Source organism: Scyliorhinus torazame, chromosome 10 (assembly GCF_047496885.1).
Source record: "Scyliorhinus torazame isolate Kashiwa2021f chromosome 10, sScyTor2.1, whole genome shotgun sequence".
Classification (NCBI taxonomy): Eukaryota; Metazoa; Chordata; class Chondrichthyes; order Carcharhiniformes; family Scyliorhinidae; genus Scyliorhinus; species Scyliorhinus torazame.
Window position 1 is genome coordinate 32,315,319 of NC_092716.1, and position 26,054 is coordinate 32,341,372.

The following is a 26,054-nucleotide window of genomic DNA, read 5'->3' on the forward strand; positions in this document are numbered from 1 at the left end:
GGGGGGAAAGGGCGAGAGGGAGGGGGGAAAGGGCGAGAGGGGAGGGGGGGGGAAAGGGCGAGAGGGAGGGGGGAAAGGGCGAGAGGGAGGGGGGAAAGGGCGAGAGGGAGGGGGGAAAGGGCGAGAGGGCGGGGGGGAAAGGGCGAGAGGAGGGGGGAAAGGGCGAGAGGGAGGGGGAAAGGGCGAGAGGGAGGGGGAAAGGGCGAGAGGGAGGGGGAAAGGGCGAGAGGGAGGGGGGAAAGGGCGAGAGGGAGGGGGGAAAGGGCGAGGGGAGGGGGAAAGGGCGAGAGGGAGGGGGGAAAGGGCGAGAGGGAGGGGGGAAAGGAGAGAGGGAGGGGGGAAAGGAGAGAGGGAGGGGGGAAAGGAGAGAGGGAGGGGGGAAAGGAGAGAGGGGAGGGGGGAAAGGAGAGAGGGAGGGGGGAAAGGAGAGAGGGAGGGGGGAAAGGAGAGAGGAGGGGGAAAGGAGGGAGGGGGGAAGGAGGAGGGGGAAGGAGAGGGAGGGGGGAAAGGAGAGAGGGAGGGGGGAAAGGAGAGAGGGAGGGGGGAAAGGAGAGAGGGAGGGGAAAGGAGAGAGGGAGGGGGAAAGGAGAGAGGGAGGGGAAAAGGAGAGAGGGAGGGGGAATAGGAGAGAGGGAGGGGGAATAGGAGAGGGAGGGGGGAAAGGAGAGAGGGAGGGGGGAAAGGAGAGAGGGAGTGGGGAATAGGGGAGAGGAGAAAAGGGGATAGGGAGGGGGAAAAGTTGAGAGGGGAAAAGGGGAGGTGGGGAAAGGGAGAGGGAGGGAGGGGGAAAAGGAGAGAGGGAGGGGGAAAGGAGGCAGAGGGGAAAGGAGAGAGGAAGGGGGGAAAGGAGAGTGGGAGGGGGAAAAAGGAGAGAGAGAGAGAGAGAGGGGGGGGGGAAGGGGGCGGGGGAAAAGGGGCGGGGAAAATCTTTTTTGGATTTCGGCGGCAGCGGTGCGCAGGGGCCTTCTGGGAGGTGAGTAGTTAGTTTAAAAGCACTTACCTTTGCAGGAGCAGCCCTTTGGATTTCGGCGGCAGCGGTGCGCAGGGGCCTTCTGGGAGGTGAGTAGTTAGTTTAAAAGCACTTACCTTTGCAGGAGCAGCCCTTTGGATTTCGGCGGGAACCGGAAGTTCGACCTCTGGCAAGTGCCCCCCCCCCCCCCCAATAAATTCTGGTGGAGAGGAAACCCGAGACCCATTGGTGTAAAAGGATTGGAGGTGGAGGAGCAGTCTCTGTCAGCGAGGGAACCTGAGAACATCTCAGAAGGTAAGCAAGTGATTTTTACTTTTATACCTGTTTTTCAAATTGTGTGTGTCGGGGGGAAACTGAAGTGACATCACAGAAAAGCTGTGACCTGAGTGGCTGGTTGGGATTCTAACCTAAATTTTTTTGAGTATTTGGGATCTAATTAAACATAATAACTTAATTATAATTTAGAGGATATCTAAGCCAGAGATCGGAGAATATTATAGTTAGCTATCGCATTTCTATTAGAAATCTAGTGCTAGGAAACAGATAGTTGACAGTAACTTTGAAATTTAAAAAAAGTATTAAAAAAAAAAAAAAAAGACAAATTTTAATTTTAATTAATTGACGCAATGTCAGTTAGAGGGGTGCTGTGCTCTGACTGTGAGATGTGGCAGGTCCGGGAGGCTTCCAGTGTCCCGGATGGCTTCATCTGCAGAAAGTGCACCCAACTGCAGCTCCTCACAGACCGCATGGTTCGGTTGGAGCAGCAATTGGATGCACTTAGGAGCATGCAGGTGGCGGAAAGCGTCATAGATCGCAGTTATGTAAGTGTGGTCACACCCAAGGTGCAGGCAGAGAAATGGGTGACCACCAGAAAGGGCAGGCAGTCAGTGCAGGAATCCCCTGTGGTTGTCCCCCTCTCGAACAGATATACCCCTTTGGATACTGTCGGGGGGATAGCCTATCAGGGGAAAACAGCAGCAGCCAGAGCAGTGGCACCACGGCTGGCTCTGATGTTCAGAAGGGAGGGTCAAAGCGCAGAAGAGTAATAGTTATAGGGGACTCTATAGTCAGGGGCACAGATAGGCGCTTCTGTGGACGTGAAAGAGACTCCAGGATGGTATGTTGCCTCCCTGGTGCCAGGGTCCAGGATGTCTCCGAACGGGTAGAGGGAATCCTGAAGGGGGAGGGCAAACAGGCAGAGGTCGTTGTACATATTGGTACTAACGACATAGGCAGGAAGGGGCATGAGGTCCTGCAGCAGGAGTTCAGGGAGCTAGGCAGAAAGTTAAAAGACAGGACCTCGAGGGTTGTAATCTCGGGATTACTCCCTGTGCCACGTGCCAGTGAGGCTAGAAATAGGAAGATAGAGCAGACAAACACGTGGCTAAACAGCTGGTGTAGGAGGGAGGGTTTCTGTTATCTGGACCACTGGGAGCTCTTCCGGGGCAGGTGTGACCTGTATAAGATGGACGGGTTGCATCTAAACCGGAGAGGCATAAATATCCTGGCCGCGAGGTTTGCTAGTGTCACACGGGAGGGTTTAAACTAGTATGGCAGGGGGGTGGGCACGGGAGCAATAGGTCAGAAGGTGAGAGCATTGAGGGAGAACTAGGGAATAGGGACAGTGTGGCTCTGAGGCAGCGCAGACGGGGAGAAGTTGCTGAACACAGCGGGTCTGGTGGCCTGAAGTGCATATGTTTTAATGCAAGGAGCATTACGGGTAAGGCAGATGAACTTAGAGCTTGGATTACTACTTGGAACTATGATGTTGTTGCCATTACAGAGACCTGGTTGAGGGAAGGGCAGGATTGGCAGCTAAACGTTCCAGGATTTAGATGTTTCAGGCGGGATAGAGGGGGATGTAAAAGGGGAGGCGGAGTTGCGCTACTTGTTCAGGAGAGTATCACAGCTATACAGCGAGAGGACACCTCAGAGGGCAGTGAGGCTATATGGGTAGAGATCAGGAATAAGAAGGGTGCAGTCACAATGTTGGGGGTATACTACAGGCCTCCCAACAGCCAGCGGGAGATAGAGGAGCAGATAGGTAGACAGATTTTGGAAAAGAGTAAAAACAACAGGGTTGTGGTGATGGGAGACTTCAACTTCCCCAATATTGACTGGGACTCACTTAGTGCCAGGGGCTTAGACGGGGCAGAGTTTGTAAGGAGCATCCAGGAGGGCTTCTTAAAACAATATGTAAACAGTCCAACTAGGGAAGGGGCGGTACTGGACCTGGTATTGGGGAATGAGCCCGGCCAGGTGGTAGATGTTTCAGTAGGGGAGCATTTCGGTAACAGTGACCACAATTCAGTAAGTTTTAAAGTACTGGTGGACAAGGATAAGAGTGGTCCGAGGATGAATGTGCTAAATTGGGGGAAGGCTAATTATAACAATATTAGGCGGGGAACTGAAGAACATAGATTGGGGGCGGATGTTTGAGGGCAAATCAACATCTGACATGTGGGAGGCTTTCAAGTGTCAGTTGAAAGGAATACAGGACAGGCATGTTCCTGTGAGGAAGAAAGATAAATACGGCAATTTTCGGGAACCTTGGATGACGAGTGATATTGTAGGCCTCGTCAAAAAGAAAAAGGAGGCATTTGTCAGGGCTAAAAGGCTGGGAACAGACGAAGCCTGTGTGGCATATAAGGAAAGTAGGAAGGAACTTAAGCAAGGAGTCAGGAGGGCTAGAAGGGGTCATGAAAAGGCATTGGCAAATAGGGTTAAGGAAAATCCAAGGCTTTTTACACTTACATAAAAAGTAAGAGGGTAGCCAGGGAAAGGGTTGGCCCACTGAAGGATAGGCAAGGGAATCTATGTGTGGAGCCAGAGGAAATGGGCGAGGTACTAAATGAATACTTTGCATCAGTATTCACCAAAGAGAAGGAATTGGTAGATGTTGAGTCTGGAGAAGGGGGTGTAGATAGCCTGGGTCACATTGTGATCCAAAAAGACGAGGTGTTGGGTGTCTTAAAAAATATTAAGGTAGATAAGTCCCCAGGGCCGGATGGGATCTACCCCAGAATACTGAAGGAGGCTGGAGAGGAAATTGCTGAGGCCTTGACAGAAATCTTTGGATCCTCGCTGTCTTCAGGGGATGTCCCGGAGGACTGGAGAATAGCCAATGTTGTTCCTCTGTTTAAGAAGGGTGGCAGGGATAATCCCGGGAACTACAGGCCGGTGAGCCTTACTTCAGTGGTAGGGAAATTACTGGAGAGAATTCTTCGAGACAGGATCTACTCCCATTTGGAAGCAAATGGACGTATTAGTGAGAGGCAGCACGGTTTTGTGAAGGGGAGGTCGTGTCTCACTAACTTGATAGAGTTTTTCGAGGAGGTCACTAAGATGATTGATGCAGGTAGGGCAGTAGATGTTGTCTATATGGACTTCAGTAAGGCCTTTGACAAGGTCCCTCATGGTAGACTGGTACAAAAGGTGAAGTCACACGGGATCAGGGGTGAACTGGCAAGGTGGATACAGAACTGGCTAGGCCATAGAAGGCAGAGGGTAGCAATGGAGGGATGCTTTTCTAATTGGAGGGCTGTGACCAGTGGTGTTCCACAGGGATCAGTGCTGGGACCTTTGCTGTTTGTAGTATATATAAATGATTTGGAGGAAAATGTAACTGGTCTGATTAGTAAGTTTGCAGACGACACAAAGGTTGGTGGAATTGCGGATAGCGATGAGGACTGTCTGAGGATACAGCAGGATTTAGATTGTCTGGAGACTTGGGCGGAGAGATGGCAGATGGAGTTTAACCTGGACAAATGTGAGGTAATGCATTTTGGAAGGGCTAATGCAGGTAGGGAATATACAGTGAATGGTAGAACCCTCAAGAGTATTGAAAGTCAAAGAGATCTAGGAGTACAGGTCCACAGATCACTGAAAGGGGCTACACAGGTGGAGAAGGTAGTCAAGAAGGCATACGGCATGCTTGCCTTCATTGGCCGGGGCATTGAGTATAAGAATTGGCAAGTCATGTTGCAGCTGTATAGAACCTTAGTTAGGCCACACTTGGAGTATAGTGTTCAATTCTGGTCGCCACACTACCAGAAGGATGTGGAGGCTTTAGAGAGGGTGCAGAAGAGATTTACCAGAATGTTGCCTGGTATGGAGGGCATAAGCTATGAGGAGCGATTGAATAAACTCGGTTTGTTCTCACTGGAACGAAGGAGGTTGAGGGGCGACCTGATAGAGGTATACAAAATTATGAGGGGCATAGACAGAGTGGATAGTCAGAGGCTTTTCCCCAGGGTAGAGGGGTCAATTACTAGGGGGCATAGGTTTAAGGTGAGAGGGGCAAAGTTTAGAGTAGATGTACGAGGCAAGTTTTTTACGCAGAGGGTAGTGGGTGCCTGGAACTCACTACCGGAGGAGGTAGTGGAGGCAGGGACGATAGGGACATTTAAGGGGCATCTTGACAAATATATGAATAGGATGGGAATAGAAGGATACGGACCCAGGAAGTGTAGAAGATTGTAGTTTAGTCGGGCAGTATGGTCGGCACGGGCTTGGAGGGCCGAAGGGCCTGTTCCTGTGCTGTACATTTCTTTCTTTGTTCTTTGAAAAGGGGCGGGGGGAAAAGGGGCGGGGGGAAAAGGGGCGGGGGGAAAAGGGGCGGGGGAAAAAGGGGCGGGGGAAAAAGGGGCGGGGGAAAAGGGGCGGGGGGAAAGGGGCGGGGGAAAAGGGGCGGGGGAAAAAGGGGCGGGGGAAAAAGGGGCGGGGGAAAAAGGGGCGGGGGAAAAAGGGGCGGGGGAAAAAGGGGCGGGGGAAAAAGGGGCGGGGGAAAAAGGGGCGGGGGAAAAAGGGGCGGGGGAAAAAGGGGCGGGGGAAAAAGGGGCGGGGGAAAAAGGGGCGGGGGAAAAAGGGGCGGGGGAAAAAGGGGCGGGGGAAAAAGGGGCGGGGGAAAAAGGGGCGGGGGAAAAAGGGGCGGGGGAAAAAGGGGCGGGGGAAAAAGGGGCGGGGGAAAAAGGGGCGGGGGAAAAAGGGGCGGGGGAAAAAGGGGCGGGGGAAAAAGGGGCGGGGGAAAAAGGGGCGGGGGAAAAAGGGGCGGGGGAAAAAGGGGCGGGGGGAAAAAGGGGCGGGGGGAAAAAGGGGCGGGGGGAAAGGGGCGGGGGGAAAGGGGCGGGGGGAAAGGGGCGGGGGGAGAGTGGAAAGGGAGAAAGGAGAGAGGGAGGGGGGAAAGGAGAGAGGGAGGGGGAAAGGAGAGAGGGAGGGGGAAAGGAGAGAGGGAGGGGGAAAAGGAGAGAGGGAGGGGGAAAAGGAGAGAGGGAGGGGGGAAAGGAGAGAGGGAGGGGGGAAAGGAGAGAGGGAGGGGGGAAAGGAGAGAGGGAGGGGGGAAAGGAGAGAGGGAGGGGGGAAAGGAGAGTGGGAGGGGGAAAAGGAGAGAGGGAGGGGGAAAAGGAGAGAGGGAGTGGGGAATAGGGGAGAGGAGAAAAGGGGATAGGGAGGGGGAAAAGTTGAGAGGGGAAAAGGGGAGGTGGTGAAAGGGAGAGGGAGGGAGGGGGAAAAGGAGAGAGGGAGGGGGGAAAGGAGGCAGAGGGGAAAGGAGAGAGGAAGGGGGAAAGGAGAGAGGAAGGGGGAAAGGAGAGAGGAAGGGGGGAAAGGAGAGAGAGAGAGAGAGAGAGAGAGGGGGGGAAAAGGGGCGGGGGAAAAGGGGCGGGGGAAAAGGGGCGGGGGAAAAGGGGCGGGGGAAAAGGGGCGGGGGAAAGGGGCGGGGGAAAGGGGCGGGGGAAAAGGGGCGGGGGAGAGTGGAGAGGGAAGGGGAAAGGGAGGGGGAAAAGGAGAGGGGAGAAGGGGAGGGGGAAAAGGAGAGGGGGGGAAGGAGAGGGGGAAAGGAGAAGGGGGAAGGAGAGAGTCGGTGGGGAAAGGAGAGAGAGAGAGAGAGAGAGAGAGAGAGAGAAGGGTGGAAAAGGAGAGAGGGAGTGGGGAAAAGGAGAGAGGGAGGGGGGAAAAAGGAGAGAAGGATGGGGAAAAAGGAGAGAGGGAGGGGGGAAAAAGGAGAGAGGGGAAAGTGGAGAGGGAAGGGGAAAAAGGAGCGGGAGAAGGGAGGGGGAAAAGGGGAGAGGGAGGGGGGGAAAAGGGCGAGAGGGAGGGGGGAAAGGGCGGGAGGGAGGGGGGGGAAAGGGCGGGAGGGAGGGGGGAAAAGGGCGAGAGGGAGGGGGGAAAGGGCGGGAGGGAGGGGGGGAAAGGGCGGGAGGGAGGGGGGAAAGGGCGGGAGGGAGGGGGGAAAGGGCGGGAGGGAGGGGGGAAAGGGCGAGAGGGAGGGGGAAAAGGAGAGAGGAAGGGGGGGAAAGGGCGAGAGGGGGGGGGGAAAGGGCGAGAGGGAGGGGGGAAGGGCGAGAGGGAGGGGGAAAAGGGCGAGAGGGAGGGGGAAAAGGGCGAGAGGGAGGGGGAAAAGGGCGAGAGGGAGGGGGGAAAGGGCGAGAGGGAGGGGGGGAAAGGGCGAGAGGGAGGGGGGGGAAAAGGGCGAGAGGGAGGGGGAAAGGGCGAGAGGGAGGGGGAAAGGGCGAGAGGGAGGGGGAAAGGGCGAGAGGGAGGGGGGAAAGGGCGAGAGGGAGGGGGGAAAATGCGAGAGGGAGGGGGGAAAGGGCGAGAGGGAGGGGGGAAAGGGCGAGAGGGAGGGGGGGAAAGGGCGAGAGGGAGGGGGGAAAGGGCGAGAGGGTGGGGGAAAGGGCGAGAGGGAGGGGGGAAAGGGCGAGAGGGAGGGGGGAAAGGGCGAGAGGGAGGGGGAAAGGGCGAGAGGGAGGGGGGAAAGGGCGACAGGGAGGGGGGAAAAGGGCGAGAGGGAGGGGGCAAAAGGGCGAGAGGGAGGGGGCAAAAGGGCGAGAGGGAGGGGGCAAAAGGGCGAGAGGGAGGGGGCAAAAGGGCGAGAGGGAGGGGGCAAAAGGGCGAGAGGGAGGGGGCAAAAGGGCGAGAGGGAGGGGGCAAAAGGGCGAGAGGGAGGGGGCAAAAGGGCGAGAGGGAGGGGGCAAAAGGGCGAGAGGGAGGGGGCAAAAGGCCGAGAGGGAGGGGGCAAAAGGGCGAGAGGGAGGGGGCAAAAGGGCGAGAGGGAGGGGGCAAAAGGGCGAGAGGGAGGGGGCAAAAGGGCGAGAGGGAGGGGGCAAAAGGGCGAGAGGGAGGGGGCAAAAGGGCGAGAGGGAGGGGGCAAAAGGGCGAGAGGGAGGGGGCAAAAGGGCGAGAGGGAGGGGGCAAAAGGGCGAGAGGGAGGGGGCAAAAGGGCGAGAGGGAGGGGGCAAAAGGGCGAGAGGGAGGGGGCAAAAGGGCGAGAGGGAGGGGGCAAAAGGGCGAGAGGGAGGGGGCAAAAGGGCGAGAGGGAGGGGGCAAAAGGGCGAGAGGGAGGGGGCAAAAGGGCGAGAGGGAGGGGGCAAAAGGGCGAGAGGGAGGGGGCAAAAGGGCGAGAGGGAGGGGGCAAAAGGGCGAGAGGGAGGGGGCAAAAGGGCGAGAGGGAGGGGGCAAAAGGGCGAGAGGGAGGGGGCAAAAGGGCGAGAGGGAGGGGGCAAAAGGGCGAGAGGGAGGGGGCAAAAGGGCGAGAGGGAGGGGGCAAAAGGGCGAGAGGGAGGGGGCAAAAGGGCGAGAGGGAGGGGGCAAAAGGCCGAGAGGGAGGGGGCAAAAGGGCGAGAGGGAGGGGGCAAAAGGGCGAGAGGGAGGGGGCAAATGGGCGAGAGGGAGGGGGCAAAAGGGCGAGAGGGAGGGGGCAAGGAGAGAGGGAGGGGGAAAGGAGAGAGGGAGTGGGGGAAGGAGAGAGGGAGGGCGGAAAAGAGAGGGAGGGGGGAAAAGAGAGAGGGAGGGGGGAAAGGAGAGAGGGAGGGGGAAAGGAGAGAGGGAGGGGGAAAGGAGAGAGGGAGGGGGAAAGGAGAGAGGGAGGGGGGAAAGGAGAGGGAGGGGGGAAAAGAGAGAGGGAGGGGGGAAAGGAGAGAGGGAGGGGGAAAGGAGAGAGGGAGGGGGAAAGGAGAGAGGGAGGGGGAAAGGAGAGAGGGAGGGGGGAAAGGAGAGAGCGAGGGGGGAAAGGAGAGAGGGAGGGGGGAAACGAGAGAGGGGGGGGGAAAGGAGGGAGGGGGAAAGGAGGGAGGGGGAAAGGAGGGAGGGGGAAAGGAGAGAGGGAGGGGGAAAGGAGAGAGGGAGGGGGAAAGGAGAGAGGGAGCGGGGAAAGGAGAGAGGGAGGGGGAAAGGAGAGAGGGAGGGGGAAAGGAGGGAGTGGGAAAGGAGAGAGGGAGGGGGAAAGGAGAGAGGGAGGGGGAAAGGAGAGAGGGAGGGGGAAAGGAGAGAGGGAGGGGGAATAGGAGAGAGGGAGGGGGAATAGGAGAGAGGGAGGGGGGAAAGGAGAGAGGGAGGGGGGAAAGGAGAGAGGGGGGAAAGGAGAGAGGGAGGGGGGAAAGGAGAGAGGGAGGGGGGAAAGGAGAGAGGGAGGGGGGAAAGGAGAGAGGGAGGGGGAAAGGAGAGAGGGGGAAAAGGAGAGGGGGAGGGGGGAAAGGAGAGAGGGAGGGGGGAAAGGAGAGAGGGAGGGGGGAAAGGAGAGAGGAGGGGGGAAAAGGAGAGAGGGAGGGGGAAAAGGAGAGAGGGAGGGGGAAAAGGAGAGAGGGAGGGGGAAAAGGAGAGAGGGAAGGGGGGAGGGGGAAAAGGGGAGGGGGGAAAGGAGAGGGGGAGGGGGGAAAGGAGAGGGGGAGGGGGGAAAGGAGAGGGGGAGGGGGGAAAGGAGAGGGGGGGAAAAAGGAGAGGGGGAGGGGGAAAGGAGAGGGGGAGGGGGGAAAGGAGAGGGGGAGGGGGGAAAGGAGAGGGGGAGGGGGGGAAAGGAGAGGGGGAGGGGGGGAAAGGAGAGGGGGAGGGGGGGAAAGGAGAGAGGGAGGGGGAAAAGGAGAGAGGGAGGGGGAAAAGGAGAGAGGGAGGGGGAAAAGGAGAGAGGGAAGGGGGAAGGGGGAAAAGGGGAGGGGGGAAAGGAGAGGGGGAGGGGGGGAAAGGAGAGGGGGAGGGGGGGAAAAGGAGAGGGGGAGGGGGGGAAAGGAGAGGGGGAGGGGGGGAAAAGGAGAGGGGGAGGGGGGGAAAAGGAGAGGGGGAGGGGGGGGAAAGGAGAGGGGGAGGGGGGGAAAAGGAGAGGGGGAGGGGGGAAAAGGAGAGGGGGAGGGGGGAAAAGGAGAGGGGGAAAAGGAGAGAGGGAGGGGGAAAAGGAGAGAGGGAAGGGGAAGGGGAAAAGGGGAGGGGGGGAAAGGAGAGGGGGGGAAAGGAGAGAGGGAGGGGGGAAAGAAGAAGATGGGAAGGAGAGAGGGAGGGGGGAAAGCGGGGAAAAGGAGAGAGGGAGGGGAAAGGGAGAGAGGGAGGGGGTGAAAGGGAGAGAGGGAGGGGGTGAAATGAAGAGAGGGAGGGGGCGAAAGGGAGAGAGGGGGGAAGAGGAGAGAGGGAGGGGGGAAAGGAGTGAGGGAGGGGGGGAAAGGAAGGAGGGGGTGAAGAAAGAGGGAGGGTGGAAGAAAGAGGGAGAAAGAGGGAGAGGGGGCAGGACAAAATGTCAGATTCTACCGGTGCGAAAATCAGTGCTAGGGGGCTGGATTCTCCACAGCCCCGCCCCGAAATTGCGTTTGGCGCAGGGGCGGAGAATCAACTTTCATGCTGAAATCTGGCCTGGCGATTCTCCCAGACCTGAGAATCCACACGGCTGAGGGGCCATTGCCAGAGGCCCGCCCAATGATTCTCCGCTCCCGGCCGACTGAGTTCCCAACGGCGTGGTTCTAACCACCTATCGCCGTTCGGGAAGCTCGCGTGGCGGCTGCGGACTCGGGGGACTTATGGGCGGCCAGGGGACAGATCGGGCCAGTCGAATACTCGGGCTCGCGGCCGATTGGGGGGCCTACATTTTCCAGTTGCCTCCGCAGTCAGAGTCCGCCATGGCGCTCGGCACGGCCGATGGAGGCCACCGCCGTGCGCATGCACTGACTCGAAACCGGAAGTGTGGGGACCCGTATCCGCAGCTAAAGCTGTGAGAATCACTGGGTTCCTGCTAGCCCCTTGCAGGTGAATGAGTAAGCTTATCTTTATTTGAGGAAACTCCGGAGTGAAACGCCAGCGTTTATATGCCAGCGTGGGGACAATGTCCTATTTTGGGAGATGCCAGTCGAGGCTCTCTCAAGGAACATTTCAATTTGCAATGTTATTCCATACTAGTCACATGCTCAGTTTCTAGCTGGTAGCTATCGTGCAGCGTTACAGGGAGAAGGCACAGAAGTAAATGGCACTAAGGGACATACTCAGTCAGAGAGCAAGTGCAGACACAATGGGCAAAATGGCCTCCTTCTGCACTGTAACAATTCTGTGATTTTTGATATTGGCACCTATTGTGCCACCAAACAGGATCTGTACATGCTAATTTCTCAGCAGCTTGATAAGGCCATTTCCTATCCCACTTCTTAGGCAAACACTCAGCAGAAGGCCCAATCTGGTCCAGCAGTTGTGGATTGTAGATAATTTACGGAAAATTGTCCAGCTGGAAGTAACTATATTCTGCTGATTTTGTCTGAATAATAGCGACCCAAATTTGTGACATTTTTGTGCCATGTTATATCCTCCTCAACTAAACAGCTACCCTCCTCAACTAAACGGCTACAAGGATGGATACTTCATTCCATAAATCACTATACTTAAAGCCGTCTTGCCCAGCACTATTTATTCAGGTTTCGAGCTATTTTGAGCATTTGTCTCTTCTTCCCATACCTCTCCCTATCATAGTAACGATGTGGAGATGCCGGCGTTGGACAGGAGTGGGCACAGTAAGAAGTCTTACAACACCAGGTTAAAGTCCAACAGTTTGTTTTGAATCACTAGCTTTCGGAGCGCAGCTCCTTCCTCAGGTGAATGAAAAGGTGGATTCCAGAAACACATATGTAGACAAAGTCAATGATGCAAGACGATACTTTGAATGTGAGTCTTTGCAGGTAATTAAGTCTTTACAGGTCCAGACGGAGCGACTGGAGAGAGGGATAATCACAGGTTAAAGAGGTGAATTATCTCAAGCCAGGACAGTTGGCAGGATTTCGCAAGCCCAGGCCAGATGGCGGGGGGTGAATGTAATGTGACATGAATCCAAGGTCCCGGTTGAGGCCGTACTCATGTGTGTGGAACTTGGCTATCAGTTTCTGCTCGGCGTTTCTGTGTTGCATGCATCCTGAAGGCCGCCTTGGAGAATGCTTACCTGAAGATCAGAGGCTGAATGCCCTTGACTGCTGAAGTGTTCCCCGATTGGAAGGGGACATTCCTGCCTGCCGACTGTCAAGCGATGTCCGTTCATCCGTTGTCGCAGCGTCTGCATGGTCTCACCAATGTACCATGCCTCGGGACATCATTTCCTGCAGCGTATGAGATAGACAACGTTGGCCGAGTCGCACGAGTATGTACCGCGTACCTGGTGGGTGGTGTTCTCACGTGTAATGATAGTACCCATGTCGATGATCTGGCACATCTTGCAGAGGTTGCCATGGCAGGGTTGTGTGGTGTCGTGGTTGCTGTTCTCCTGAAGACTGGGTAGTTTGCTGCAAACAATGGTCTGTTTGAGGTTGCGCGGTTGTTTGAAGGCAAGTAGTGGGGGGTGGGGATGGCCTTGGCAAGATGTTTGTCTTCATCGATGACGTGTTGAAGTTTGCGAAGCAGATGTCATTCTCTGCTCCAGGGAAGCACTGGGCGACAAACGGTACTCTGTCAGTTGTGTCCCGTTTGTCTTCTGAGGAGGTGTGCGCGTTTTTTTGCTGTGGTACATTGGAACTGTCGATCGAGGAGTCGAGTTCCATATCCCGTTCGTACAAGGGCATTTTTCAGCGTCTGTAGATGTCTGTTACGTTCCTTCTCGTCTGAGCAGATCCTGTGCATACGGAGGGCTTGTCCATAGGGGATGGCTTCTTTAATGTGTTTAGGGTGGAAGCTGGAGAAGTGGAGCATCGTGAGGTTACCCGTGGGCTTGTGGTAAAGCGAAGTGCTGAGGTGACCGTGCTTGATGGAGATGAGCGTGTCCAAGAATGCAACCGATTCTGGAGAGTAGTCCATGTGTGTCTGATGGTGGGATGGAACTTATTGATGTTATCGTACCCCACCATCTGGCCTGGGCTTGCAAAATCCTACCAACACTCCTGGCTTGAGACAATTCGCACCTTCTTAACCTGTGATTATCCCCCTCTCCAATTGTTCCATCTGGACCTGTAAAGACTTTATTACATGCAAACACTCGCCTTCAAAGTATCTTGCATCATTGACTTTGTCTATATATGTGTTTCTGGAACCCACCTCTTCATTCACCAGAGGGGAGCAAGTGCTCCAAAAGCTAGTGATTTGAAACCTGTTGAAATTTAACCTCTTATTGTAAGCCCTCTTACTGTATCATAGTAACAACAAGCCACATTGCCACAAAAGGATCTTCAAATTTGGGTTCGATTTACCAGCTATCGTTCAGTTACATGTAGCTTAATATTAAACAAAAGAGGCCATTCTCACACAGATCAAGTAGTTTAGCACTCCCAAGAACGTATTCAGTGTCTATGCTTTCAAGGCCAGGAAATGTGCAATTTGAGTTTGTTTCTATTTTTTTTTAAAAAAAACAACCACTAAGATTATTATTCCTGAAGTGTGAAGATATATTTATTTTTGAATAGCAGTACAGTGCATCACTTAAAGAAATTTGATTAATTAAAGGTGTAGCAATATACAAGTAAAACTTGTAAATTTTTCAAGCACATGTCATAAAGCCAATATTACACCAGTAGATGGACTGGGCTTTGCCTGGCAGGAATCGAATACAAAATAACTTCCTCTCACAATAAAATCCAATCCAGAATGAATTCACATTTAAATTTAAAATAACACATTGTTTTAGTCTGGATTATTACATTGGCCTGAGTGCGTCCGCAGATGAGCAATTCACCTATTTAACTGATAGACGTTCATCTCCATGAATTCACTATGTACATCTAGATATAGTAGAGAAAAAACTGTACTCGGTGATATGTATCTATATTATATATTAGCATACAATTTGCTCTCTTTTGTATATAGAATGTCAAATGATGAAAGGGAACTTGGAGGCTTATGGTAGTTGGCTAGAAGCCTTTCCCTCTGCAGATACTGACCTGTTTTGAAACCCCCAGGTTGGACGGTAACCACTTTCACTCCCCAGATGGCAAGTTCTTGTCTCAAAACATTGGAAAACATGGCAAGAGCAGCCTTTGAAGCACCATATGCTGCAAACCCTGGCAGTGGTGAACTTCCTGTATTAGGACAGAACAAAATAAAAAAGCAATAAACAACAGCATGCGCAAAATTTGGGCCAGACCTCCTTGGATACATATTTTCTGCACTAATATCCAAGCAACATTATCTTGGGCTCAGTTGCAAAAGAGGAATTAGCAATTTTTTTGGTTATGCACTTAATAAAATAGAGAATTAGGAAATGCTGCCCAGAAAATAAAGCCATGTGGAGATGACGGCGTTGGACTGGGGTGAGCACAGTAAGAACTCTTACAACACCAGGTTAAAGCCCAACAGGTTCATTTCGAATCACTAACTTTCAGAGCGCAGCTCCTTCATCAGGTGAGTACAGCCCTCAACCAGGACCTTGGATTCACGTCTCACTGCATTTAATTACATTTGTCTTTTGCAAACTTTTTATTGGCCTTCTCATATTTATAAACAATTGTATATATACACACACACATCACATTCCCCACCCCAACCTTTGGCTTCAGCTGTGTTTTGCTTTTAGTTTCAAGGCATTTAACCCCCCCCCCAAACCTGGTGTTTGCAAAGTCCTAACAACTGACGTGGCTCGGGACAATTCACACCTCTTTAACCTGTGATTATCCCTCTCTCCAGTCTCACTGTCTGGTCGTGTAAAGATTTAATTACCTGCAAACACTCGCATTCAAAGTATCATCTTACATCATTGGCTTTGTCTTTATATATTGTGTTTGTGTAACCTACTTCTTCATTCACCTGATGAAGGAGCTGCGCTCCGAAAGCTAGTGATTCCAAATAAACCTGTTGGACTTTAATCATACAGAAAATAAAGGGAAATCATACTTGACAAAACTATTGGGAGTTTTTTTTGAGGATGTAACTCGGAGAATAGATAAAGGTGAACCAGTGGATTTGCTGTATTTGGATTTTCAGAAAAAGTGTTCAATAAACTCCCACATAAAAGAGGCTAGTTATGCCCAATCCCATAACAGCGCATGGGATTGGGCATAATATACTAGCATGGATTGAGAATTGGTTAGCAGACAGGAAACAAAGTAGGAACAAGAGAGTATTTTTCGGAGTGGCAGGCAGTGACTAATGGAGTAGCACAGGATCAGTGGTTGGCCCTAGTTATTCACAATATATGTCAATGATGAGAGAATCAAATGTAAGTTTGCTGATGACAGAAAGCGAGGTGGAATTGAGAGTGGCGAGGAGGAGGTAGAGAGGCTTCAAGGCGATTTACACCAGATGAGTGGGCAAGTAATGGCAGATGCAGTATAACGTGGGTAAATGTGATGTTATTCAAATGTGAACTTGCAGAGATTGGGAAATGTTAATGTACAAGGGACCTGGGTGTCCTTGTACACCAACCACTGAAAACAAGCATGCAGGTATTGCAAGCAGTTAGGAAGGCAGATGGTATTTTGGCCTTCATTACAAGAGGATTTGAGTAGTGGAGCAGGATGTCTTACTGCAGCTGTACATGGCCTTGGGGAGACTACACCTGGAGTAGAGTGCACACTTCTGGGTCTCCTTACCCAAGAAAGGATATACTTGCAAAAGAGGGAATGCAATGAAGGTTCACCAGACTGATTCCCTAGATGGCAGGGTTGTTGCACGAGGAGCTATTGGATCAACTAGGCCTGAATTCACTAGAGTTTAGACGAATGAGGGAATATGGAGGGAAATGTATTGACTTTTGACTGGAAAGATGGATGCAGAACTGATGTTCTCCCTGGCTGGGGGAGTCTCAGGATACAGGAGAGGCCATTTGGGACTGAGACGAGGCGAAATATCTTCACTCTGGGTGGTGAACCTGTAGATTTCTTTACCACATTAGGCTGTGGAGGCCAAATCACTGAATGTATGCAAGAAATAGATAGATAGCTAGACAATAAAGGCAGCAAGGAATATGGGAAGAGGGCAAGTATGGCGTTGGGATAGAGGATCAGCTATGATCAAACTAGCAAAGCAGGCTCGATGGGCCAAATGATCGACTCCTGCTCATATTTTCTGTGTCTAAGTAATTCAAAATAAAACGGACAATTATTAGTAACCTGAACATCTGAAGATAATACGGCACAGTGGTTAGCACTGCTACCCCACAGCGCCAGGGACCCGGGTTCGATTCAAGCCTTTGGTGACTGTGTGGAGTTTGCACGTTCTCTCAGTGACTGCGTGGGTTTCCTCCAGGTGCTCCGGGGGGGGGCCTAGGCGAGGTGCTCTTTCGGACGGTCAGCACATACTCAATGGGCCAAGTGGCCTCCTTGTGCATTCTATAATTTCTATCAATTGGATGTACTTTTTCCACACACAATTCTCCGATATGCTGGGAACAGCATCTCAAGGGAGAAAGTTTTAGCTCTCCACAATGAAGGGGCCAGTTTGGGTCAGATTGGATGTAAAAATGTAAAAAATCTGAAATCCAGCCCACAACCACCTATACGCGGTTTTAATGGAGGTTTCCAATGGAACCCGAAAACAAAACGAAAAAATGGTGATCAATAATCAAGTATTTACCATTACATTCAGCAGGATCAGGTGAAACCGGTTTGATTAGGTTTTGCAATGTCAAACTCCCAGCGCCTCCACTACAACTGAAATAAAACCCGGTGAGGACTACCAGTTGCAGGGCCGGTTATGCATATATGAAAACGGAGCGGTGGATTACAGCTTTGACGGCACAGGGTTTATTTTCCAAGGGAGATGGAGTATTGGGTGAAATTCTCCACTTGGGAGACTAGCGTTGACTCCAGGACAGAATTGCATGGAGTTTGCATTCCTGTTGGGGGCACTATTTGTGGAGCAATTCAGGACATTCTAAAGGGCCAGCACTCTACCCACGTGACGCTAGAGACACACCCTCATTCCAGCCAAGAGGAGTGCTCCATGAAGAGCAGCACCGGTCTTGGCGGATACGGAGCTTGATCAAATGCAGTGGAGGAGAGGCGGGACATCCTCTTCCTAAAGGTGGACAGGAGGCTACCGCCCAGGGTAGTCAATTGGGCCCCGGCGGAGGTCTCCGAGGCACTCAGCGCGGTGAGCCTCACCAGGCGGATTGGCGTGCAGAGCCGCAAGAAGATGAATGACCTCCTTAGGGCAGCTTGGGTGAGGACCCCAGGCCCATCGAGGGCAATCAAAACCCACCTGCCCGTATCGCCCTCACATACCACCCTGCACCAAACCCCAACATCTGTATTGTCCTCTTTGCCAGGTGCCTTGCACCCACATGCCACCAGCTGCAGAACACTCGCGTAACTCTCCTTCATGCATCTCACTGTGTCCTATATGTGTCCGCTAGGAAAAGACAGCCCATAACAGAAGGGGGTGGGAGAAGACCGGAGGGGCTTTCCGGACCCTCACCCGCCAAGCAGAGGGGGATAGCATTATCTGGGGAGGTGCAATAGAGGGCTATCTCCAAAGGGGAGGTCATTATGTGACAACAAGTGAGCCCTTAATGCATCATGAAGTCCTGATAGCAAGTGAGTCACCCCTCTCCTCCAGACCGCTCTTCCCAAGATCTCACCATGTGTCTTGCCTTTTCTCTTGCAGGATCACCATCAGACCAAGCTGGCCAGTCTGGGGTACCTTGCCCACATCCACAACCCCAGCACACCCGAGGACCAGTCTGGGGATGACATCCATCAGAGAGTCAGGATGTACAGGAGGGGGCTTCAGCCACTTTCCAGTGCCTGCAGGTGCAATTGCAGGAGTCTCACGTTCTTCTGGTGCAGGAAATTGCACCGACAATACATGCTACCCGGGCCAATACGGAACAGGTGGCGTCCGCAGTGGAAGCCATGGGTCAAGATGTCCAAGGCTTGGGGCACACTGTGCAGTCAATGGCTGAGACTCAGGATAGGGGAGCCCAGTGATAGGTAGCCATGGACCAGGCCCACATGGTTGTGGCTGCCGTGCTCCAGAGCTTGGCCCAGTCACAAAGGGTCATGGCTGAGGTCATTGAGAGCATTGGCTGGGTGCGGACTTGCTGAGCGACATGGCCCAGTCTCTGTGCTCCATGTTTGAGGGCATCGAGACCCTGGTTGAGACGAGAGCAGGCCTCCAAGACAGGTAGCATCAGGTGACGGTGGAGACTCTAGAGTTCACTCCAGTCTCACCCCCGTCCCAAGGAGGAGGCCGGGGGCCATCGAACACCCAGAGAGAGGAGGAAGTGATGGGACCCGTGTAGGTGCGAGATTGAATGCAATCTCACAAAATGTTGCGATGTGAATCCTGCCCACAATGGGCGGGATCACCTTTTAGCAAATCTGCATAGTAGAACGAGGCAGTAAGCCTCACTCTAATGTGCAGATTTCCGAGGTACCTGAAGCTTTGGGAATCAACCTTCGCCTCAGAGACCACGGGCCAGATAGAACGGTCGGGTTCTCCCACGGGATCGGAGGCCCCCAGCTGCATGTCATAGAATTTACAGTGCAGAAGGAGGCCATTCGGCCCATCGGGTCTGCACCAGCCCTTGAAAAGAGCACCCCACTTAAGCCCACACCTCCACCCTATCCCCGCAACCCAGTAACCGCACCCAACCTTTTTGGACACCAAGGGCAATTAATCATGGCTAATCCACCTACCCGGCACATCTTTGGACTGTGGGAGGAAACCGGAGCACCCGGAGGAAACTCACGCAGACACGGGGAGAACGTGCAGACTCCGCACAGTCACCCAAGCTGGGAATCGAACCTGGGACCCTGGAGCTATGAAGCAACTGTGTTAACCACTGCGCTACCGTGCTGCCCTTTAGGCAGGGTGGTGCCCTGGCACTGCTGGTACCACTAGAGTACCCTGGCAGTGCCACCTGCCTGGGACACTCCCATACTGCATTCGAGCGGGCGGAGAGAAAGAGGTCAGAGATTGTTTCGGGGACCTTGGAGATTGGGATACCATTTAAAAATGGCGTCCGATCTCTCGCTGCAATGGGGAGTTCCGGTCAGCTGAGCACCCCACTGTATAAAATGGGGCTATGTGCAGCCTCAGCAGCGCATTTCCCGTTCAGGCCCCTCATTCAACGCGAGTCCCGTTGAATAGCCAGTGCCGGGAAACGCGCGGTTAAACGCGCTCGCTAGGGAACTTTGTTCCCTTTTGGCAGAATTGCGCCCATAGTCATGGAATAATTTGGAGGTACAAGAGGGCTGTATAACTGAAGCAGTTATGAAATTTTCAAGATGATTTCACGATCCTTCCTTCCTTCCTTTACCATTGGCTAAGCTCAAATCATATTCAGCAGCAGAGACAACTGGAGTTATACCAAAATATTAGGTTCACCGAATAATTGGGCACAATTAAATGCAACATTTTATCAGGCATGTTCTTTAGATGTATCTGAATCATATTCAAATGGTTTCTTGCTCATTTGTTACGAATAATAGAGGGTTTGCCAATCCTTGAAATAAAATGAAATGCAACATATTTAGCCCAGCCCCGATCATTTGTTCTAAAACAGATATGCATAATCTTGTGTACTCATAATCTTGTGTACTTTGCATTGGTATTCACCAAGGAGAGGGACATGACGGATGTTGAGGTTAGGGATGAATGTTTAAATACTCTAGGTCAAGTCGGCATAAGGGGGAAGTTTTGGGTATTCTAAAAGGCATTAAGGTGGACAAGTCCCCAGGTCCGGATGGGATCTATCCCAGGTTACGGAGGGAAGCGAGGGACGAAATAGCTGGGGTCTTAACAGATATCTTTGCAGCATCCTTAAGCACGGGTGAGGTCCTGGAGGACTGGAGAATTGCTAATGTTGTCCCTTTGTTTAAGAAGGGTAGCAGGGATAATCCAGGGAATTAAAGACCTGTGATCTTGACGTCAGTGGTAGGCAAACTGTTGGAGAAGATACGGAGGGAAAGGATCTATTCACATTTGGAAGAAAATAGACTTATCAGTGATAGGGAGTATGGTTTTGTGCAGGGAAGGTCATGTCTTACAAACCTAATAGAATTCTTTGAGGAAGTGACAAAGTTAATTGATGAGGGAAGGACTGTAGATGTCATATACATGGACTTCAGTAAGGCGTTTGATAAAGTTTCCCATGGCAGGTTGATGGAAAAAGTGAGGTTGCATAGGGTTCAGGGTGTACTAGCTAGATGGATAAAGAACTGGCTGGGCAACAGGAGACAGAGAGTAGTGGTGGAAGGGAGTGTCTCAAAATGGAGAAGGGTAACTAGTGGTGTTCCACGGGGATCCGTGCTCGGACCACTGTTGTTTATGATATACATAAATGAAATGGACGAAGGTATAGGTGGTCTGATTAGCAAGTTTGCAGATGATACTAAGATTGGTGGGATTGCAGATAGTGAGGGGGACTGTCAGAGAATACAGCAAGAATCGGCAGGTCATGTTACAGTTGTATAGGACTTTGGTTAGGCCACATTTGGAATACTGCGTGCAGTTCTGGTTGCCACATTACCAGAAGGATGTGGATGCTTTAGAGAGGATGCAGAGAAGGTTCACCAAGATGTTGCCTGGTATGGAGGGTGCTAGCTATGAAGAAAGGTTGAGTAGATTAGGATTGTTTTCATTGGAAAGAAGGAGGTTGAGAGGGGACCTGATTGAGGTCTACAAAATTATGAGAGGTATGGACAGGGTGGATAGCAACAAGCTTTTTCCAAGAGTGGGGGTGTCAATTACAAAGGGGTCACGATTTCAAGGTGAGAGGGGGAAAGTTTAAGGGAGATGTGCGTGGAAAGTTTTTTTTTACACAGAGGGTGGTGGGTGCCTGGAACGCCTTTCCAGCGGAGGTGGTAGAGGCAGTCACGATAGCATCATTTAAGATGCATCTAGACAGGGATATGAACGGGCGGGGAACAGAGGGAAGTAGATCCTTGGAAAATAGGCAACAGGTTTAGATAAAGGATCTGGATCGGCGCAGGCTGGGAGGGCCGAAGGGCCTGTTCCTGTGTTGTAATATTCTTGGTTCTAATCTACTTAACAACACTGACCATTGCTCGACTGGTTCCGCAAATTAAAGATTAGCCTAATCATGGAGAAAAAGGATTTTGGATGTGGAATGCAGCTCAATGCTGAGCCTCGACTATGCAGCGTTTCACAAAAAATACTGATGAAGGAATGATACCTGAAACACTTGTGATGTTAACCAGTCTGCCTTTGGCTTGGCGAAGTAACGGAAGGAACATTTTGGTGAGTTCCACAACCCCAAAGAAGTTCACCTCCATGCAACGCTTGTAAATATTCACAGGGAGAAGTTCTGCATCAGCAACAAACTCGAGGACACCTGCATTATTCACAACACCCCAAAGTCCTAACGATAAAAGAAACATGCTTTAGGAAACAGTAATTTTGCAACAGGTCGAACTGGAAGCAGTATACAAAAGGAAATGGAAAGTCAATTCTCGATTTTAAAAGAAAAAATAAGCGCATACTTTAATATCCTTCATCAAATTGTGCAAGTACACAAAACTTAGAATTTACAGCACAGAAGGTAATTAATCCCAATGTCTCACTGCTAACTCTTTGCTCAAGCAATTTAAAACTAGTCCCACTGCCCCTCTATCTTTATATAGCTCTGCATCTTCCCGTTTTATGTACTTATCTAATTTTCCTATAAATGGTATAATGGTCTTGGTTTCAATATTGCCCTGAGGAAAACATCCGATACTTCAACAATCTGCTGCGTAAAGACATTTTTCCTCCCTCTCTGTGATATTTTTAAATTGATGATTCCTCATTACTCACTTCCCAAACCAGAAAGAAACATTAGCATGTAAAGCTGGGGAATAGTGTAATAGTGAATATTTACAAACATACAAAGTGGCAAAGATCAGTGGGAGACTAGAGGACTGGGAAATCTTTAGGGGGCAACAGAAAGCTACTAAAAAAGTTATAAAGAAGAGTAAGATAGATTATGAGTGTAAACTTGCTCAGAATATAAAAACAGATAGTAAAAGTTTCTACAAATACATAAAACAAAAAAGAGTGGCTAAGGTAAATATTGGTCCTTTAGAGGATGAGAAGGGAGATTTAATAATGGGAGATTAGGAAATGGCTGAGGAACTGAACAGGTTTTTTGGGTCGGTCTTCACAGTGGAAGACACAAATAACATGCCAGTGACTGATGGAAATGAGGCTATGACAGGTGAGGACCTTGAGAGGATTGATATCACCAAGGAGGTAGTGATGGGCAAGCTAATGGGGCTAAAGGTAGACAAGTCTCCTGGCCCTGATGGAATGCATCCCAGAGTGCTAAAAGAGGTGGCTAGGCAAATTGCAAATGCACTAGTGATAATTTACCAAAATTCACTAGGCTCTGGGGTGGTCCCGGCGGATTGGAAATTAGCAAACGTGACACCACTGCTTAAAAAAGGAGGTAGGCAGAAAGTGGGTAATTATAGGCCAGTGAGCTTAACTTCGGTAGTAGGGAAGATGCTGGAATCTATCATCAAGGAAGAAATAGCGAGGCATCTGGATGGAAATTGTCCCATTGGACAGACGCAGCATGGGTTCATAAAGGGCAGGTCATGCCTAACTAATTTAGTGGAATTTTTTGAGGACATTAACAGTGCGGTAGATAACGGGGAGCCAATGGATGTGGTATATCTGAATTTCCAGAAAGCCTTTGACAAGGTGCCACATAAAAGGTTGTTGCATAAGATAAAGATGCACACTTCCGGGTGCGGCGATGACCAGCTGAGTCGCACGTTTCGGCAGCTCCCGGTGAAACGGACTTTTGGGCTCTTGATAGGAGCCCCAACGGCAATTTTGACGGCTAAAAACACTGTGCGGTAAACCAGAAGGGAATCCCCCCTGGATACGGATGAAAAAAGGAGGAGAAAGTGGCCGGATTGCAGTGGATCCTTTAGAACAGCGGCAAGGAAGGCAAGCAAAAACCAAGATGGCGTCGGAAGGTGGCAGTTTAACATGGGGCCCTGAACAACAAGAGTTCTTGAAATGCTGTGTGGAAGAGCTCAAAAAGGAAATGAAGAAAGAGCTGTTGGCCCCGATACTACAGGCGATCGAAGGGCTAAAGGAGGAACAAAAGACCCAGGAGCGGGAGCTTCGGGTCGTGAAGGCAAAGGCAGCCGAGAATGAGGACGACATACAGGGCCTGGTGGTGAAGACGGAGACGCATGAGGCACATCAGAAACGATGTGTGGAAAGGTTGGAGGCACTGGAGAACAACGCAAGGAGGAACAACCTGAGGATTCTTGGTCTTCCTGAAGGTGCGGAGGGAGCGGACGTCGGGGCATATGTGAGCACAATGCTGCACTCGTTAATGGGAGCGGAGGCCCCGGCGGGTCCGTTGGAGGTGGAGGGAGCACACCGAGTGATGGCGCGAGGACCGAGAGCAGGAGAAATTCCCAGAGCCATAGTGGTGAGATTCCTCCGTTTTAAGGATAGAGAAGTGATCCTTAGATGGGCAAAGAAAACTCGGAGCAGTAAATGGGAGAACGCGGTGATCCGCGTTTATCAAGACTGGAGTGCGGAGGTGGCGAGAAGGAGGGCGAGCTTTAATCGGGCCAAGGCGGTGCTTCATAAAAAGAAGATAAAATTTGGAATGCTGCAACCGGCAAGACTGTGGGTCACATATCGAGGGAGGCACCACTACTTTGAGACGGCGGATGAAGCGTGGACTTTTATTGTAGAAGAAAAACTGGAATGAGCGGGTTATTAAAAAGAACGTTTGAACAAAGTGGTGGGCGAATGTGGGGGGCGAAGAGGGGGGTTAAAAAGGGGGGGAAAGAGGAGTTTTATGTACTAATCCTGCGATGTGGTAACTTTTCTCTCTTCCACAGGTGGTGATGGGGGGAGGAGGGGAGGTGGAGGAGATGGGGCATTGGCCATTGGGGGCGGGGCCAAGGGAGAAGCGCGGGCTTGGTTCCCGCGCTATGATAATCATGGCGGGAATAGAGAAGCAGGAAGGAGGGGGCGTCGCACGGTGCGAGCCGAGGTCACGGGGGGAAGCCGAGGTCGGCCAGAGTTTGCTGACTTCTGGGAGCAACATGGGGGGAGTAATTACGCTAGCGGGGGATCTAGCGGGGGGGGGGGGGGGAGGGGGGAATTACTGGGTTGCTGCTGCTGGGGAGAGGGGGGAGCTGGTATGGGAGGGGATGGGCAGGGAGGGGCACCGCCTGGGGGAGATACAGCTGCGTGGGAACCGGGTGAGGAGCTGGAAAAAGGGGATGGCTAATCGACAAGGGGGGGGGGTAGGAAGCCCCCCAACCCGGCTGATCACGTGGAACGTGAGAGGGCTGAACGGGCCGATAAGAGGGCACAGGTACTCTTAAGAAACTTAAGGCAGATGTGGTTATGTTACAGGAAACGCACCTGAAACTGATAGACCAGGTTAGGCTACGCAAAGGATGGGTGGGGCAGGTGTTCCATTCGGGGCTAGATGCGAAAAACAGGGGGGTGGCTATATTAGTGGGGAAGCGGGTAATGTTCGAGGCAAAGTCTATAGTGGCGGATAACGGGGGCAGATATGTGATGGTGAGTGGCAAACTACAGGGGGAGACGGTGGTTTTGGCAAACGTATATGCCCCGAACTGGGATGATGCCAATTTTATGAGGCGGATGCTCGGACGCATTCCGGACCTAGAGATGGGAAAGCTGATAATGGGGGGAGATTTTAATACGGTGCTGGAACCAGGGCTGGATAGGTCGAAGTCCAGGACTGGAAGGAGGCCGGCAGCAGCCAAGGTACTTAAAGATTTTATGGAGCAGATGGGAGGTGTAGACCCGTTGAGATTTAGCAGACCTAGGAGTAAGGAGTTCTCGTTTTTATCCTAAGTCCATAAAGTCTACTCGCGAATGGACTTTTTTGTGCTGGGAAGGGCGTTGATCCCTAAGGTGAGGGGAACGGAGTATACGGCTATAGCCATTTCGGATCACGCTCCACACTGGGTAGACTTGGAGATAGGGGAGGAAACAGGAGGGCGCCCACCCTGGAGAATGGATATGGGACTAATGGCAGATGAGGGGGTGTGTCTAAGGGTGAGGGGGTGCATTGAAAAGTACTTGGAACTCAATGATAATGGGGAGGTCCAGGTGGGAGTGGTCTGGGAGGCGTTGAAGGCGGTGGTTAGAGGGGAGCTGATATCAATAAAGGCACATAAAGGGAAGCAGGAGAGTAAGGAACGGGAGCGGTTGCAGCAAGAACTTTTGAGGGTGGACAGACAACATGCGGAAGCACCGGAGGAGGGACTGTACAGGGAAAGGCAAAGGCTACATGTAGAATTTGACTTGCTGACTACGGGCACTGCAGAGGCACAATGGAGGAAGGCACAGTGTGTACAGTACGAATATGGGGAGAAGGCGAGCAGGTTGCTGGCACACCAATTGAGGAAAAGGGGAGCAGCGAGGGAAATAGGGGGAGTGAGGGATGAGGAAGGAGAGATGGAGCGGGGAGCGGAGAGAGTGAATGAAGTGTTTAAGACATTTTATAAAAAATTATATGAAGCTCAACCCCCGGATGGGAGGGAGAGAATGATGGGCTTCTTGGATCGGCTGGAATTTCCCAAGGTGGAAGAGCAGGAAAGGGTGGGACTGGGAGCACAGGTCGAGGTAGAAGAAGTGGTGAAAGGAATTAGGAGCATGCAGGCGGGAAAGGCCCCGGGACCGGATGGATTCCCAGTCGAATTCTATAGAAAATATGTGGACTTGCTCGCCCCAGTATTGACGAGGACCTTTAATGAGGCAAAGGAAAGGGGACAACTGCCCCCGACTATGTCTGAAGCAACGATATCGCTTCTCTTAAAGAAGGAAAAGGACCCGCTACAATGCGGGTCCTATAGACCTATTTCCCTCCTAAATGTAGATGCCAAGATCCTGGCCAAGGTAATGGCAATGAGAATAGAGGAATGTGTCCCGGGGGTGGTCCACGAGGACCAAACTGGGTTTGTGAAGGCGA

At 52.1% G+C, this 26,054-nt stretch overlaps 1 protein-coding gene across 1 annotated transcript in view; it reads right to left on the bottom strand.

Moving 5' to 3' along the window:
- The window catches only part of hsd17b2 (hydroxysteroid (17-beta) dehydrogenase 2), a 95,013-nt gene that overhangs the window by 9,611 nt on the left and 59,348 nt on the right, over positions 1 to 26,054 (bottom strand). Inside the window, exons 3-4 of the mRNA XM_072517916.1 lie at positions 21,264 to 21,449; positions 14,068 to 14,205 (exon numbers count right to left, since the gene is read on the bottom strand). Coding sequence (XP_072374017.1) covers positions 14,068 to 14,205; positions 21,264 to 21,449 — 324 coding nt within the window. The remainder of the gene's footprint in view (positions 1 to 14,067; positions 14,206 to 21,263; positions 21,450 to 26,054) is intronic.